The 16,041-nt window shown below is 43.2% G+C and overlaps 1 protein-coding gene across 2 annotated transcripts in view; it reads left to right on the forward strand.

Moving 5' to 3' along the window:
* Positions 1-15,540, forward strand: part of ly86 (lymphocyte antigen 86) — a 52,959-nt gene extending 37,419 nt beyond the window's left edge. Inside the window, exon 5 of one of the 2 annotated variants that reach the window (XM_042068086.1) lies at positions 15,463-15,540. In XM_042068086.1, coding sequence (XP_041924020.1) covers positions 15,463-15,498 — 36 coding nt within the window. In that variant the 3' untranslated portion in view covers positions 15,499-15,540. Of the gene's footprint in view, positions 1-8,281; positions 8,648-15,462 lie in introns of those variants that run through there. The other variant, XM_042068085.1, reaches the window with a different exon arrangement.
* The last annotated feature ends 501 nt before the right edge of the window (positions 15,541-16,041 follow it).

The raw sequence follows: 16,041 nt of genomic DNA on the forward strand, positions 1-16,041 counted from the left end.
AAAAATACGTTTCATTTGTCCCATTGACGTTTTGGCTACGGCATAACTCATAAGCATACAACATATCATTTCGAGTGAAAAAACGAAGAGAAAATCCAAAAAAAAAGTCAAAGGTACAAGACTGTGTACATATTTTCATTTCCGAACGAAGGAACTACTCATCCCATAAACCACCACGCCTCACTGAATAATATAAGCAAGGATGAAACCGCGCGAATATTGCCATTTGAACACCAGCGACAGCATGCAAACCCTTTCCTCCAAACAGTGATTTTTATATAGTGAATGTGCAGTTAATCGAAGTTATTTCAGGAGTAATCGTGTAAATAATAGTGTAGTGTTTTGATATTGAATTTTATATTTATCATTGTGTATTTTATATCGTGTGTGTGTGTGAAAGCGGTTAACGTTAACGTTAGCAACATGGTGCAGTGCTTTGTATCTGTACTGCTCAGTCGGGCTGATGCATGGACCGGAGCATGGTATGCTCTTGGACCACCATATTCAGTTTATTAATTTGCGTGAATCATTACACAAAATGTTCATTAAATGCACAAAGAAGTATTCCTAGGTTAATGATTGATAAGAATCATACAGTATGAAGGCTACAGTAGCCAAGCTAATGTTATCTAGCAGCACGTTACCAATCTCCCTGCTTAACTCACCACAACTTGAGACTGTAGGTCTTGTCCCTCATGCTGGCCCTTACAAAACCCACAAGCTGACTCTCGGACACACAACAGTCAATAATGTGACCCGATTTAAAGTGGCTTTCACCCCTTTGGACATTCACTAAAACATACTATATTTCATACCTGTGTTGCAGCATGTAGGCTAATGTTAGCTGCATTATGTAATGACATACAATGTCGGAAATGCTAAAGGTTAGCCTGTCGGCTACCTGAAAAGTTTGAGTGTTAAACTAACATTTACAGTGGTCTATTTGTGTATTGGCCCTGACTAAGAAAAAGAAAGCTTTTAATCACATTAACATTTTCGCCATAGGCAGTAAAAGACTCCGCCATCTTTGTCAATAATTTTCGTTGAGAAAGTTTCAATCTATGACTGTAACGGCCTTTCCACCAATCAGAGGCATCAATGTGGGATTGTTCAGGATTGTGGGTAATGAAGTACTTATCCAAGAGATCGCGATTAAAAGACATTTATCTCAAAACAAGGTTAGTGCCCCATGAACTTTTGGCGTCTATATGAGCATATGCAATCACTTTGTACAGCCGTAGCTGGTTTTAAGTCTACCACATGCAGTTAAGTTTTTATGGCTTATACCGCAATTGTCAATGGAGAAATTGCATTGAATTTTTACTTCCGGCATCGGCTGTGGGCTGGACTGTGATGCTCTATTGCATCAACTGCTAAAATAGTGTAATCTTATTTCCAACACCATAGACTGTATATAGGGAGGGAAAGTGAAAACCAGCACCCCAAGTGGTTACGTTCCTATCGAAGAGCAGCTCCAATGTTAAGTCCCATAGACCTATTTTAAAAAAAATATTGTGAAGCCAAATCAGCAATGTTATCCACCAAAAATATTTTTCAGTGTCTATACAGTAATAAATCTGTGAAATGTGAAACTGTGAAAATGTCAGACCCTATTTTGCATTATTTAAAAAAATCGAAATTGCTCCTTTTGTTTCATAAACGAACTACCAGGGCATGTCATTTTGCCACTACAAAACGCTATTTTTATACCTCTTCTACAGTTCCAAACAACATTACACTTACATGGTAGTGAGTAGTCGATTGCCAAGTGTGGAGTAACATGCTCTGGAAATTCACAATTTTGTCGCCGTTTTTTTTTTAAACATAGTCCAGTATTTCTTTCGAAATTGAAATGAAGTTGTATGCAACAGCAAACCCTAGCTTACTAACAGGTTGGAATTTTGAAATGTCACGTGACGTGATGTCGTGCAACAACGTGATGCAATCGACTCCTACGGACTTTACCCTAAAGATGCCAGCTGCAGCAGCAACATTTCCGGAAAGGTACTGGCTTGATGAAATTCATTCTGGACTCTCTATCCGACCACATAAAGACCTCGGGATACTTCGGTTTGGCTTTTTACGACAAAAACTCAAAACAATTCAACTGATCCTAAAAATAAGGTATGACCACTTAAAGCAATAGAGGTGACCCCAGTGCCTAACATATGGAAAGCATTAAATTAAGATCCCAATGTGCACCGAGATATATTTTTTCTAAAAAAAAAAATTCCATCCACTCCGCTAAACTCTAGGAACGGAACCACTAGATGGCGATGAGATTACTTTCCCTAAAGTAATCTCATCGCCATCTAGTGGTTGCGTTCCTAGATATAAAACTCATATCTAGCTTTGTTGGGTGACAAACTTAAACTTAATATTAATATTAACGTTAGCTGTGCTAGATAGATGCATGTGTGTTACAAGAACACTGGGCCATGCATGCATGTTACAAGGACACTGGGCCATGTCATGTAAGGAACATGGTGCTGCCAGAAACATAGCCTACATTGCAGAGCCACTTCAACTTTATTATTATATGGTGAATAAATGTTACACTACTGTGCACAGCCCCATGCTTCTCTGACGTGATGAAGCTAGCACGTTATTAGCAGCGGTTAGCTAACTATGCTAACAAGTCTCCTCCAAGTGACAATCAACAATGCTGGCAATGCTGTAAACAATTAACATCCTTATTTATCTTACTTACATTGAGTTGACTGTGTGGCTTAATCCACAGATGTGGTGGAGCACTGTTTAGTTATGGTTTGCTAAGGAGTAACCCTTGGCTTTAAAATAGTGGAGATCTGGGACGAGATAATTTAATCTAATTTAACATAATTACAGAAAACGTAATCAAGATTGAAAGGCATTTTTCTGTGTATCGTTGTTGTGTTAATCCCACATATGTCATTTGACTGTCCTTTTCAACTCACTCAACTCAATATCACTATAAAATCCCATAAAACCCAAATATCAAGGCTCCCAATACATTTCTATAGAGCCATAAGGTGACGGGCCATGTCTGCCTGCACGGAGCTACTGGATTGCCATTGGCTCATCTGCGTTCGATGGGCGGGGTTTTGCGAACGGTCAATTGGCAACATTTCAGTGTCAAAATTCCAGTCCTCTTCCATCTGCTGAAACTGTCTAATTCAGGATCACTTTGTCGCCGCTCTATTTCCGCCTCCTCCAACATCCCTTTGCCCAGCAAGATGGACCGCCTGACAGCGTCCATCTTCCAGCACATGTACAAACATGCAGCCCAATCAGTCTGCGCACTGAATGCTGTCACACTCCTGTCAGCCTACCAGGCTGAGATCCTGGAGGAGATGGGGGGCCAGATTGACTCAGAGTCCCTGAACCCAGCACTCTGGGATGAGATCTGTGTCGTAAACAACTTACTCCTCCTCCTCTCGCGGTGCCGTTCAGAGCTGTGGCTGGGTGATGGGCCTTGACGGGTGAAAGAGCCCTGTGGCTGAACCTCTCAGGCCTCAGCGATGCCCAGAAGTTGGAGATCATGGATGCGGCCTATGACCCCACCAAGGGTCTGTTTGGTCCGGCGCTGAAGAGAATGAGGGAGACAAGCTCCCTCCGGAAACAGGAGGACGAGGCATTCAACCTCTGCCTGCCTCGAAAACCAACGCATGAGGAGGTTTGTCAAACGGAGGTCCTACCCTTCGGATGATTCAGATATGATGCTAACCTGCGGACCTAATACAGACCTTATACGAACGTATGTGTGAACGACATACACGCACATTACAGAATCTCCGTGTGGTTGTCGAGTGAGGGGTGGGGGCTTGTAGAGTTCACAAGATGCGAGATATGACGCAGAATATATGCGGCCGCTGCCTGTCACAGCTGCTTTTTGTAGCCTATGCATTATGTAGGCTAAAGAAGAGAAATCTATTGTGCATAGGCTAATACTTGAAGTAGGCTAGTCACGTAAGTGCGCACTTGAAATTGACCTAGCCTACAGTATTTGTATGTGTGCTTCAAATAAACACATTTATCTGTTTTCAACGTTATGTACCAGAATTAGCTATAGAACCCCAAATCTGGTTTGCGTTGGAGAGAGAGAGCATGCACAAACTTTATGGTAGGCTACCAGCCAATTCAGTAGGCTAACTCAAGACTTCAAGATCATACAATGTTTTTAAGCAACAAACAAAATACTAACATTAATAACAGTGAAGTTGTTTGTTTTTTCATGGTTTATTTTTTCCAAAAGCATCCTCTCCCCATGTGTCGCATTTACGTAAGGAGCTTGGAACAAAGTTGGGTTTTCTTCGTTTTCATTTTCTCTAGGCATATATGCTCAGCAAATATCAGCGAACTCAGCAGGTCATGAAGGCTATCAATGAACAGAAAACCGTGTTGGCTAACAATTTATTAAATACTCCTGTTATTGTCGTCAACGACGTCGCTGTAGGCTACTGCCTTTTCAGCGCCTTCTGCTTATGATGATTCAGTCTTCTGAATATGTTTGTCCTTGCCATGCAGTTGTAGGCTAACGTGTCTCTAACATTCCCTTCAGGTGTTCTATCAAAATGTTGTATGCCCTCATGGACAGTAGCTCCGTGATGTCTGCATCTTTCCAGGTCGGAGATTTTCTGGACAGCACTATGCCACTCCATCATAACAGTGGCATTTAAGTCAGATCTAACCACATGGACGCACGAAAGAAACGTCACCAACACGCCCTCTCACTAGGTGTGAATTTTAACCGCATGTTCTACTCCTCGTTCAGACACAGCACATTTACATAATGTCCGGAGGAAATACTAGGGGGGGAGTAGTATAAACACCGGGTAAATTCGGACTTCCATATGACCGGTTATGTCGTTCAGATATACGGCCCCACCGTTTAACATCGGCAGAACCTCCGGTCTTACACGTATGTCTGAAAGTGCTTAATATGCGTCACGAGAGGCTCATTCTCGGCCAGAGCGGAACAGTGGCACAACAACACAACAAGCCCGTGGGTTTTAGCCATGATAACTCTAGGTTACAGGATACAATTTGCCATGAGACCTCCAAGGTTCCACGGAGTATTAGTTTCAGTGGCCAAAGGGGATTCAGCTCGTGTTTTAAGGGAAGAGATCGTATCTCTTTTTAAACAAACGAGCAATCAGAGCTATACCGGAGAAGAGCAAACAGGGCTTTTACTCCCGGTACTTCGTCATTCCAAAGAAAGGGACCTTGGCTCTCCGGCCCATCTTGGACCTCTGTGTGTTAAACAAGCACCTACGAAAATACACGTTCAGGATGCTATCACACAAAGTGTTATGTCAATCAATCCGCCCCCATGATTGGTTCGTGGCAGCAGACGTGTTCTATCATATCGATGTGTTCCCCGCACACAGGAAATTTTTGAGGTTCGCCTTCGAGGGCAAAGCCTACGAGTTCCTAACTATCCCATTTGGGTTAGCATTAGCGCCCCGCTGTTTCAGCAAATGTATGGAAGCTGCGCTAGCCCCGTTAAGGAACAAGGGCATCAGAATTCTCTCTTATTTAGACGATTTTCTGCTTTGCGCCCACTTGAGAGACCAAGCCCTCATAGATTCCAAAGTAGTGTTCAATCTCCGTATAGGGGATTTCCCCGTGACATGAGATCTGCCCCCCTGTTCAAGACCCCCGTTACGTGTGTCGCACGGACTGAGAGAAACTGGGGGCTGCACCACAGGATTAGTCTCCTTGCCAGCCTGTGTAGTTTCAAGGAGCGGGTGCCGCCTTGCCGATTGATATAGGCTACGACTGTGGAGTCGTCTGTTTTCACTAACACATGCTGGCCCTTTAGAATTCTGTTGAAGTGTCTCAGAGCTAAGAACACTGCAAGGAGTTCTAAATAATTTATGTGTTCCTTTTTCAGCTGGGGGGACCAGACGCCATTCACAGCTCTGCCCCCCAGCGTCGCACCCCAGCCTAGTAGAGAAGCGTCTGTCGTTAACGTCATTCTCGTGGACACGCCCCCCAGAGGAATCCCCGTCCTCAAAACTGAGGGATTTCTCTAGTAGCGGAGGGCTATCATGCCAAACGTCTGAGGTGCCGGCGCGAGCATAAGCGGAGAGACGAGACCCATCGTTGAAAGTCCCTCATCATTAAAAGTCCCCATTTCACTACTGAGATTGCAGACGCCATGAGGCCTAGCAAACTCAGGCACAGTCTGAATGAGACCGTCCGCTGCAGTTTGAAGTGGTTCAAACATTGGGTGAAAGACGCGATCCTCGCGTCCGAGAGCGGAGGTACGGGAGAGCTACCGTAGATCTCTTCGCCTCGCAGGAAAACGCCCAGTGTCCTCTTTACTTCTCCCTAACAGACGTAAATGCACCGCTGGGTGTGGATGCATTAGCCCACCCGTGGTCAAGCGCCCTACTATACGCATTCCCACCCCTGAGCTTAATCTCCCCCACTCTAGCCAGGGTGAGGGAACAAGGCCTGTCACTGATCCTAATTGCTCCACTTTGGCCATCCAAACATTGGGTGGCAGAAATAGTGCAGCTGCTGAAGGGCCAGCCGTGGCCCCTCCCAATACGGAGGGACCTGTTGTCACAGGCGAGAGGGGAAATCTACCATCCCCACCCAGGCAGGATGGCTCTCTGGGCCTGGCCCGTGAGCGGTGGAATTTAAATGCAGCAGGCCTACCCCAGACAGTCATTGACACGATTCAGAGTGCCCGAGCCGGCTCTACGGGTGTATTATATGGTCATAAATGGCGCGTTTTTGAAGAGTGGTGTGCTGGAAAGAACACAATTTCTTTTCAATGCTCAGTGATAGAACTCCTCTGCTTTCTGCAAGACCTGTTGGATAGAGGCAAGGCGTTTTCAACTATCAAGGTCTATTTAGCGGCCATCTCAGCTTGTCATGTGGGTTTTGGGGACAAACCTGCAGGTCAGCACCCCCGTATGTCTCCAGGCCTCTAGTCCCTCGCTGGGACTTAGCCCTGGTTTTAGACTCTCTCTGTCATCATCCAGCTTTGCTCTTAGCTGACCACAGCAAAGAGAGTGAGTGATTTGCAGGCTCTCCATCCACCCTGCGTGTTTACAGTTCGATCAAGACTACACCAGGGTGCGCCTACGCCCCAACCCGGCAGTTGTACCTAAGGTGGTGGACGCGGCCTATACAGTAGGTGTCAAACTGTAGAACTGACGGCCTTCCATCCCCCACCTTTTTTCTCAGTGGAAGACCAAAGGTTGAACTGTTTGTGCCCTGTCAGGGCACTTCGTCACCATAGAGGACAGCAGAGTTTAGGAGACATGACCAACTTTTTGTGTCATGGGCTACCTCTCACAGAGGGAAATCTTTGTCTCGACAGAGGCTTTCTCACTGGATTATAGAAGCTATTACAGTGGCTTACAGGAGCAAGGGCTCGCAGCCACCAGAGGGCTTGAGAGCTCACTCTACTAGAGGCATGGCTACATCCTGGGCCCTGTTTAGAGGTGTTTCGGTACAGGACCTCTGTGCAGCGGCCAGTTGGGCCTCAGGGAACACTTTTGTGTGGTTCTACAGGCTAGATGTGTCGGGTCCATCCCTAGCTCACTCTGTGCTGGGAACAGGAGACTCGGTCTCGATGTAGGGGCCTGGGCCTAAGTCATTAGTAGGTGACTGTGCAATCCGAAAGCACTTGCTCGCCTGAGTTTCCGCAGTAAGTAGAGGCGGCGCTGAGCTTTCCTCGCCAGTGATGCAGTGTTGGTGGTCCAGGAGAGGTCTTCACTGATGTACTCATTATTGTTCACATGAGACATAGTATGTGTTGTTATGCAAGTGTCTACAATCCAAAATCGCATGTTAGTGAGGGAACTAATTTCAAAGTTAATTTAAACCCAGTTTACTTTCAAAGCCCCAATTACAGCCAAGATCAACTAATGAAATGAAATGAACCCCTCACAGAGACTCAAATACCACACACACACACGAGAACACATATACTACACAAACTCAGTGCAAGATCTCAAATATGGCCACAAGTCTCTGCACTCTGCATTCAATTTTACTTCAAAGCCTGCTTTGCAACTAGATGAACCAAAGAAATTAAATGAACTTCTCACACAGACAGAAATTATGAAACCTTTATTGCCCCGAATTGAATTTGTCTTGCACTCAAGCGAGCCACATTGAACATTTAATGACAAAAATAATCAGTTTAAATAAATACTGCAAATCACAAGTATCGAGGTTTCAACTACCTGGACCCCGTCAATTGCTGCCTGCTATGCAGCTATGTTTGGTCTAATGCAGACCAAAATAACAAATAACCAAATCTCTTCTCTTTTTCTAGGGTCTCTTCAATATATGGATTCAGCTTTTGAACCAAGATGGCTACCAGATAGCATGTGCAAATGTAACCCTTATTCATGATTAATGATTATGACTGTAATCAATTTGGAGAGCACATGGATAATGTGTGAAACATTTAGTTAAAATATTCTACTTTATAACTATTGTTATAAATCATTATTGTCTATCGTGGTAACGTTAACTACCTTAAGTAGGAACTAATTGACACCTGTTTGTAACCTAATTATGTGTCAGGTGGGAGCAATTAAGCTTCCCCTTTAAAAGGCAAGGTACTACCTGTTATTTTACACGTGACCTGAGGAAGGCCGACAGGCCGAAACGTCACATTAAAGACTTATATGTGTAACTCGGGAGTGTGCGGCACTCTCCTTTTGCAAACGTTAACTACCTTAACATAATAATAATAATTCATAATACTAATCTTTATTTATAGAACGCTTTTCTAAACTAAGTTACAAAGTGCTTTACAAAAAATGTCTAAAAGAAAAATTGGCAAAAATAATGGAAATGGAATAATGGAAAAATCTTTTTTAATTAACACAAACTACAGGTATTAGAAAGTATACAAGGCGAAACCAAACACATTGAACAAAACAAATATTAATAAACTCTTTAAAGGCTTTGCGGTACAAGTGAGTTTTAAGGAGAGATTAAAAGATGTCACAGAATCAGCTAACCTTGTCTGCTCAGGAAGTGCATTGGGACTAACACAGAAAAAGACTCAGGAATAGTTAATAAACCTTTGAAAAACACCCTAGTCAACAAGTTTAGGTACAGTACACTACGAAACAAAACCCCTTAAAGGGGTATTCCACCATTTGGGGAAATACACTCGTTTTTCACCTCCCCTTGAGTTAAACATTGAGTTTTATCTTTTCCCAGTTCATCCAGCCGTTCTCTGAGACTGACAGTTGCACTTTTAGCTCCAGCTCATTGAATCAGATTAGACCGTTAGCATCTCTCCTATAAGATAACGGTCTAATCTGATTCAATGAGCTGGAGCTAAAAGTGTTACTGTCAGACTCCGAGAACGGCAGGATGAACTGGGGAAAGGTAAAACTCAATTGTTTAACTCAAGGGGAGGTGGAAAACAAGTGTATTTCCCCAAATGGTGGAATATCCCTTTAATTTCACCCCTTATAAACGCCTTACTTTAACCTTAAAACCCTTAATTAAGTAGTTTTTAAGTAGAAATGTGCATAGAAAAGCCTACTGAATTTACCCCTTACTTTTTAGATTTCCCCTCAATCTCCTAGCCTGGCTCCGCCCTCCAACTTACTTAGATAGATAGATACTTTATTGATCCCCAGGGGAAATTCAAGGTCTCAGCAGCATACAGACAACACAAACACATTCTTTAACAGCAGAAAGAGTAATTAAAGTATATAATAAAAACACAACTGAGCAATAAGGACAGTAGAAGATAAAGAATATGCTAAATATACTAAAATACAAATTATACTAACACTTAATCTAAATCAATTCTAAAAACAGTATCCACATAATGGTGATTAATCAATCAGAGGCACTTGCAATGACTCAGGCAGGGACTGAGCCTGTGATTCTCTGTGCATAGTAAGGTATGGTAAGGTGCTCTGTGTGAATGTCATGGTGGTAGTGCAATGGTGATAGTGGTCATGGTGCAAATGAGTAAGTCCAACAGTGCAACAATGCAGAAATAAAGTAAAGTCTATATATCTATATATTTAACTATTTAAAGAAAATGTATAAGTGTGGCCACAGTTCGAATGTGTTAGCATGTTGCTTTGCTAGCGTGCTCAGACGTAGCCATAGAGGGAGGAAGATAGCAGTAATCAAACACATCCAAGTTTTCCCTACTTAAATACAGTTGCACGAGTAGTTGATAAAAATGTGTAAGGTCACACAACATGAAACATGGCGATTTTCCAAGCAAATAAACAGGAGAACTACAATGTGTGGCGCAATAGCACTTGGGAGTACTTCGACCTAGCATAGTAATATTAATTAACACCTAATTGTAGATCCTATCCACCACAGAGTTTAGAATCCATGCTGGATTGACCCCTCAGCCTCCCTCTCCCCTCCCCTCTGAACGAGAGAGAGAGGCACACACACAACACATTCACCTCCGTAAATAGAACCAACTTGACGTTGACTTCAACCTGTGCTAGGAAGCACCAAGAAATTATTTGCAATGACTGACTTAATAGACGATGACTATAACGACTGGCTTGTAGCAGACCCAGAACCATATTTGTTTGAACCTGAATACACAGAGGAGGAACTAGCTTTTATGGATCGTTAAAAGGCAGGAAAGATGAGTGAGATGGTGAGAGAACACGGGCGAACAGCAACTGGTGGAGAGCCTGTGCTGTCGAGAATGGGATCTAGTCAGGGGCGGAATGGCAATCGGGTATTTTCCCGGTGGCCGGCCGAGGAATATGCGCGGTGCGGGCCGGCCCATAGAGTCTTTGTCGCGGCCGTGAGGCGTACGCGGCCATCGAAATCATAGATTCAATATGAATTTTCGGCAAAAATCTCCGTGATCTACACTTAGAATTGTAGGAAGTCCAACCAATATTTATACCACTCGCTCACTGTCTATATGTCATTTATGGTTACCCTGCACACTCATCTCACTCAACATTTTGTGTAGGCTAGCCTTCATTTTTGTCTTATTCAGGCGTTACAGAACTTTCATGGTCACAAATAAAAAAAAATGACAATTTAATTTTTGTTTGTTCTTAAATTAACGTAGGCCTAGGCTAGAGTGGAGGATGTGTTTCTGGTTTATCCAATGAACCGATTGCAGGTCAAGTCTATTTACAGAAATGTAGGGGGATAAATGAGCGGCCCCTCGTCTAATGGCATGACCCTACAAGCGATCAAGTTCGAGGAAACTACAGGATTTTTGACAGTGGGCGGATTTGCGTGGTTGCTTGATGTTACATGGATGGAAGGCAGAGAGAAAGGTTAGCGGAGCTAAAGAATTGACCTTATTGCTAGGCGGAAACTAGCACAAGCTAGTCTTATGTTGATATGTAGGCCTAGCCTAATGACTAATTAGTGGGCCACTCAGGCTGATAAATGGTTTGTGGAACTCGTTGGAACTGTCTATATGTAAGCCTATATAGGCCTACTTTAATAGTTCTCTACAAACCTCAAAGTGCCTGATTTTCCAATTATTTAATTGGCCTACCTGTGGGTAGGTTAGCATTGTCTGTAGGCTAGGCCTACTTCCTTTTTTAAATTTATGCAGGCAACTATTGGAGTGCTATGATACCCAGATATGTCCTTGCATGATGCTTGAAATTTCCATCCACACAAAGCTGTTTTTATACTGCACTTAAAGGGGAACTTGGCAACTATTTCAACTTAATAAACCCGTTTAGAAATCATTTGGATGGTTAAATGACCTGTTCCGGTGAAAATGGTGACTTTCCCCGCTGCGCCTAGCGTCCCCAGGCGGAAAACCAACCTTGCAACATTGAGACTACCGTCCCGGAAAGAGAAGTGAGAAGTGAGAAACAAGAAACTCGTTTTAAATCGTGTTTCTTACCTTGTAACATCCACATAGTTCTGCCAAACTTACAGTGGGTCCCCGTTAAGTTTGGACGGGTTCCTTCAGGAATCACGATCCCCATTTTCTCAGCAGAAATGGCACAAACGGCAGTTGACACAAACAACCACAAGGTGTCACTTTGGAGTTCTGCCACTACTATTTTTGATGCGACTTGACTTACTGCTTCCATGATGCAGTTTCCAAGTCAGTAGAACAATCAGAGAAAGCTGAGCCATTACCAAACATATATGATAATACAATAGCGTGAGTTTATATATCTTATACCCTATTTGTCACGGTTACTTATAGATTTGATAGTGTAACGATAAGAGCATAAGAGACTTTCAGCGGGGGCACGGAAACTTAATTTGATCACGGTAGTTTAAGCTTACACTTGACAAAACATTCTAATATGAAAATGTAGATGCAATTGTTGTAAGATGGTGCAGCTCCTTTAAGAAAGCACCGGGCAAAAAAGTAGATGTGCTGGAGCGAGTCATATTCAAAATGCAAAAAATAACACCGCAGATAAAACCAATTATCCTCATTCATTGCAACCGCAGCATGCCTGCTTGCCGACATTTAAACAAAATATATCAAAGCACCTTTTGCGTTTGAATGTGACACGAAATTTTTTTTAAACAGCTGGACAAATGATTTAGCTAATTGATTATAGCCTGTACACCAGCAATTGTTGAACATTTGGAAAAAGATCGCTCAGCTGTTGCCACAGTCATAGGCAATGTAGAAACAACATGAGAGCAGTACACACTTCCCCAAATGTGGATGTTACACTGTCATAATCTACCACCAGCCTTTTGGCAAGTTGAAAAATAGATGACTTCTGTGAAATCTCTGCTTTAAAGCAAGACCTAAATGAGAGGAGTTGTGTTGGGAATGTCGGTGCAATGTCCATGCTATAATGGTCTGACAAACGTACTGCCTTTTCAAGCAGTTCATCATCACCTGTGAGTTGAAGGATCATAGGACGTAAAGACTCAAACACATAACAAGTTTCCCGCATGCTTGCACATCTTTGGGAGAGCTGACTGATTATGATGTCCAGAGTTGCATTAAATACCTGCACTTTGAAGTATCTCTCTGCATCGGTTAAGCGTTCATCTTCCGATAGTTCGTCAAAGTGACGCTTCACTCTTCACATTTTCAAATGTACTCTGAACCCCCATTTATTTGCGAGTGTCTGCGCTGTAGCCTTGGCCTGGTCAAAGGCACGCAGGTAGTCAGAAAGGACCGGTATAGAATTTTCCAGCAATTGCATTGCGGGGGTAGCGACGGAGGTCACAGGCCCTGGTGCGACTGCACTTGCTGCACCTACTAGGCCTAGTTACGCCACTGCGTGGAGCGCTAATGTGTCTACTGTAAATCATTCATGTGTGAAAGTCATTAGGCTGGAAGCGCTAATGTGTCTAAGCTCATTAGTCTACTTTCAATAGGCCTACTGTACAGCCTGAGAGGGGGAACATAACCTATAGCCTAGGCTACTGTAGAGTAGGCCTACAGTAGGCTACTGTAGGCTAAACAATCAGTTGTGAAAGTCTGCAACGAAAGTTTCCTAATGGAAGCGCTAACGTGTCTATTGAGCTCATTAGCCTACGTCGCGGGCCGGATTTGGGCAGGACGCGGGCCGGATTTGGCCCGCGGGCCGGGTGTTTGAGACCCCTGCTGTAAATCATTCAAAATGTGTGAAAGTCATTAGGCTGGAAGCGTGTCTACTGTCAGTGACTAATGCGAGAAGCGGGTTCTGTGTTGTAGGCTATGCATTTTTCCGACACTTGGCTGCAAGCTCCCCTCCCCCACCCCCTTCTTTCACAAGCAGTGCAGCTTTCTGAAGCGGTGCCTTTTGAAGCTAATGTAACAAATACCACCAATATTGTTGTGTGGCAATAAAAGTATCCAGGGTTTGCGCAAGTAGCCTAAATAGGCCTATATAAATAAATTAAGGACATACAATCCTTAAAGCTTAACGTAGCCTACATGTAGATTAATGTCCCAAAACGTCAACAAGTCGTTTTATGCGCTCATTATATATGGATTTCTATGAAACGCCACGAAAACATGCGTGCGCAACCAAGAGGCAGAAAGCACCATAGAACAGCATAGAGCAATGCAAAAGAATAAAATGAGTTTTTGTGCTGACAACTGCACCAATTCGAAATCACGATGGTTAGAGAATGTTAAATATGTTCAATATCCCTAACGGAATGCATGTCTTCGCCAAAAATGACATAATACGATGTTATGTTAATAATGCAAATGAACGGCACACTTTGAAATATAGTCGGAAATGAGATGTTATCATCATTGAGACAACAGGGGTATACAATAAAATCCGATTGTAGCTTACAGCAGCCGACTATTTAGGTTAAGTTTATAACGTTGTGGACGGCCACCAAGCGTCTTCTGCCCCACGGCTGCGGCACAGTCTTGAGTGACCGGATTCGTTTTCCTTTGTCATATGAATGCTGTCATTTTGTTAACTTTACTGTTAAGGAGATGCTGTAGTCAAAGGCTATATTTCAACCTCGTTAGTGTCAGAACTATTCACAAGGTTTCTGGGCAGCATTTTTATGTTCTGTTAGCAAGCGAACTTCTCATGACTACCGACAAAGTAGCCTACTGCCAGCTGACGAAGCTCTCATTTTAAAACATTACTGAGAGACAGGCACTATACAATCAAGAAATCTTGCCACTGAATCCAAAACTATGTTTAACATTATGTACAAAGCTTAGGCTACAGTGGATTAGCATGTTGCAGGGGCTGCTAAAAACAGAGAAACGCACTGAAAACTCGGCCAATCACAGCCCTTGCTGTCGAATACGCCGTCCAGTTCGACCGTTGAACGCCACAGCGGACTATGCTGCCCCCAAGCAGCTGCAGTTGTACTTACATGTCACCCAGCTGCGTGAATCACCATTATCGTGAATGAAGTGTCAATTTTTAACGGGGACCCTCTGTATGCTAACAGTTCGCTAGCTTGTAAACAAATCCATGTGCTTTATCATTACCTTTTCACACAGTTTGAAATAGCATAATGTGCAATTTCTCCAGCAGAGGGGGAAATCCTGCCAAGTTTCCCTTTAAATATCTAGTTCCTTACACATTTATTGAAAGTGCCTGGTTTGTGGTTGATTTGCTTGTTGTATTGCATTACTAGCGCTATCCAGTTCCTTTCTACAAATGTAGCCATACGTAGCCTATTAGTATTTTAAATTGACATATATTTAGTTTGTGTTATTGATGTGTGTGCGTGTTTGGGGGGGGGGGGGCGCTGCCGTCAGAATTTTCCCGGTGGATTTTAGTGCCCCACTCCGCCCCTGGGTCTAGTGTTACCTTGGTAGCGGGGGGTCATAGATCTAGAAGACCTTGGCTGTGCCACAGAAAGTGATGTGTTTGCCGCAATGATTCACCCGGCCGTCGTTGACTTCTTTTTCCGACGTGACAAAGTTAATTGGAAGAAACACCAACACCAAGTGGACCTGATTGGCAACTATCCCCTGAGTAAGTGCCTGCTGAAACCATTCAAATATGCCTATCTAACGTAACATGCTACTGTTTATGTGCATTATACTTAGCCTATCTTCTCCTGTCTTCTCAGTCAAACTCGGTTGGTGTCCTACCGGATCGTGCTTGAATGGGCCCTACAAGGTGAAGTTTTGGGGAGAGCATCGGAAACCACTACCATCATGTGTTGTTGTGGCCATAAGACGAAAATATCCTTCTGAATCAGGTGTTTATATTGGATTCCAAGAAGTAAATGAGGCAGTGGACATAAGCCTACTGTAAATGGACGATGTGCTCGATGTCTGCTTATATTTTCCACTATCTGTGGGACACACACTGCACCTTATCTCAGTAGTAGGCTACCTGTTTGTATTTTTCCATATTACTAGCATTAGGCCTACTGTCTCACCATCACTTTATTTTCAATTTCCCCTTTTGTATTACATTGCACATCATTAGTCAGTCTGTACATTACCCTGCTCTCTGAATCGATAGGCTACACTGTAAAAACTGTTACTTGGATCTAACTCAATAAAATTAAGACAACATTTTCGGCATCTCTGTATCTTTGATGTACAGTATATAAATAAATCTTTGAAGCTACATGGCTTCAAATATCATCAGTCATTGGAACATCAAGGATCTTTTAAATCTCCTTGTAGCTTTACTTGGA

This window comes from Alosa sapidissima, chromosome 17 (genome assembly GCF_018492685.1).
Source record: "Alosa sapidissima isolate fAloSap1 chromosome 17, fAloSap1.pri, whole genome shotgun sequence".
Taxonomy (NCBI): Eukaryota; Metazoa; Chordata; class Actinopteri; order Clupeiformes; family Clupeidae; genus Alosa; species Alosa sapidissima.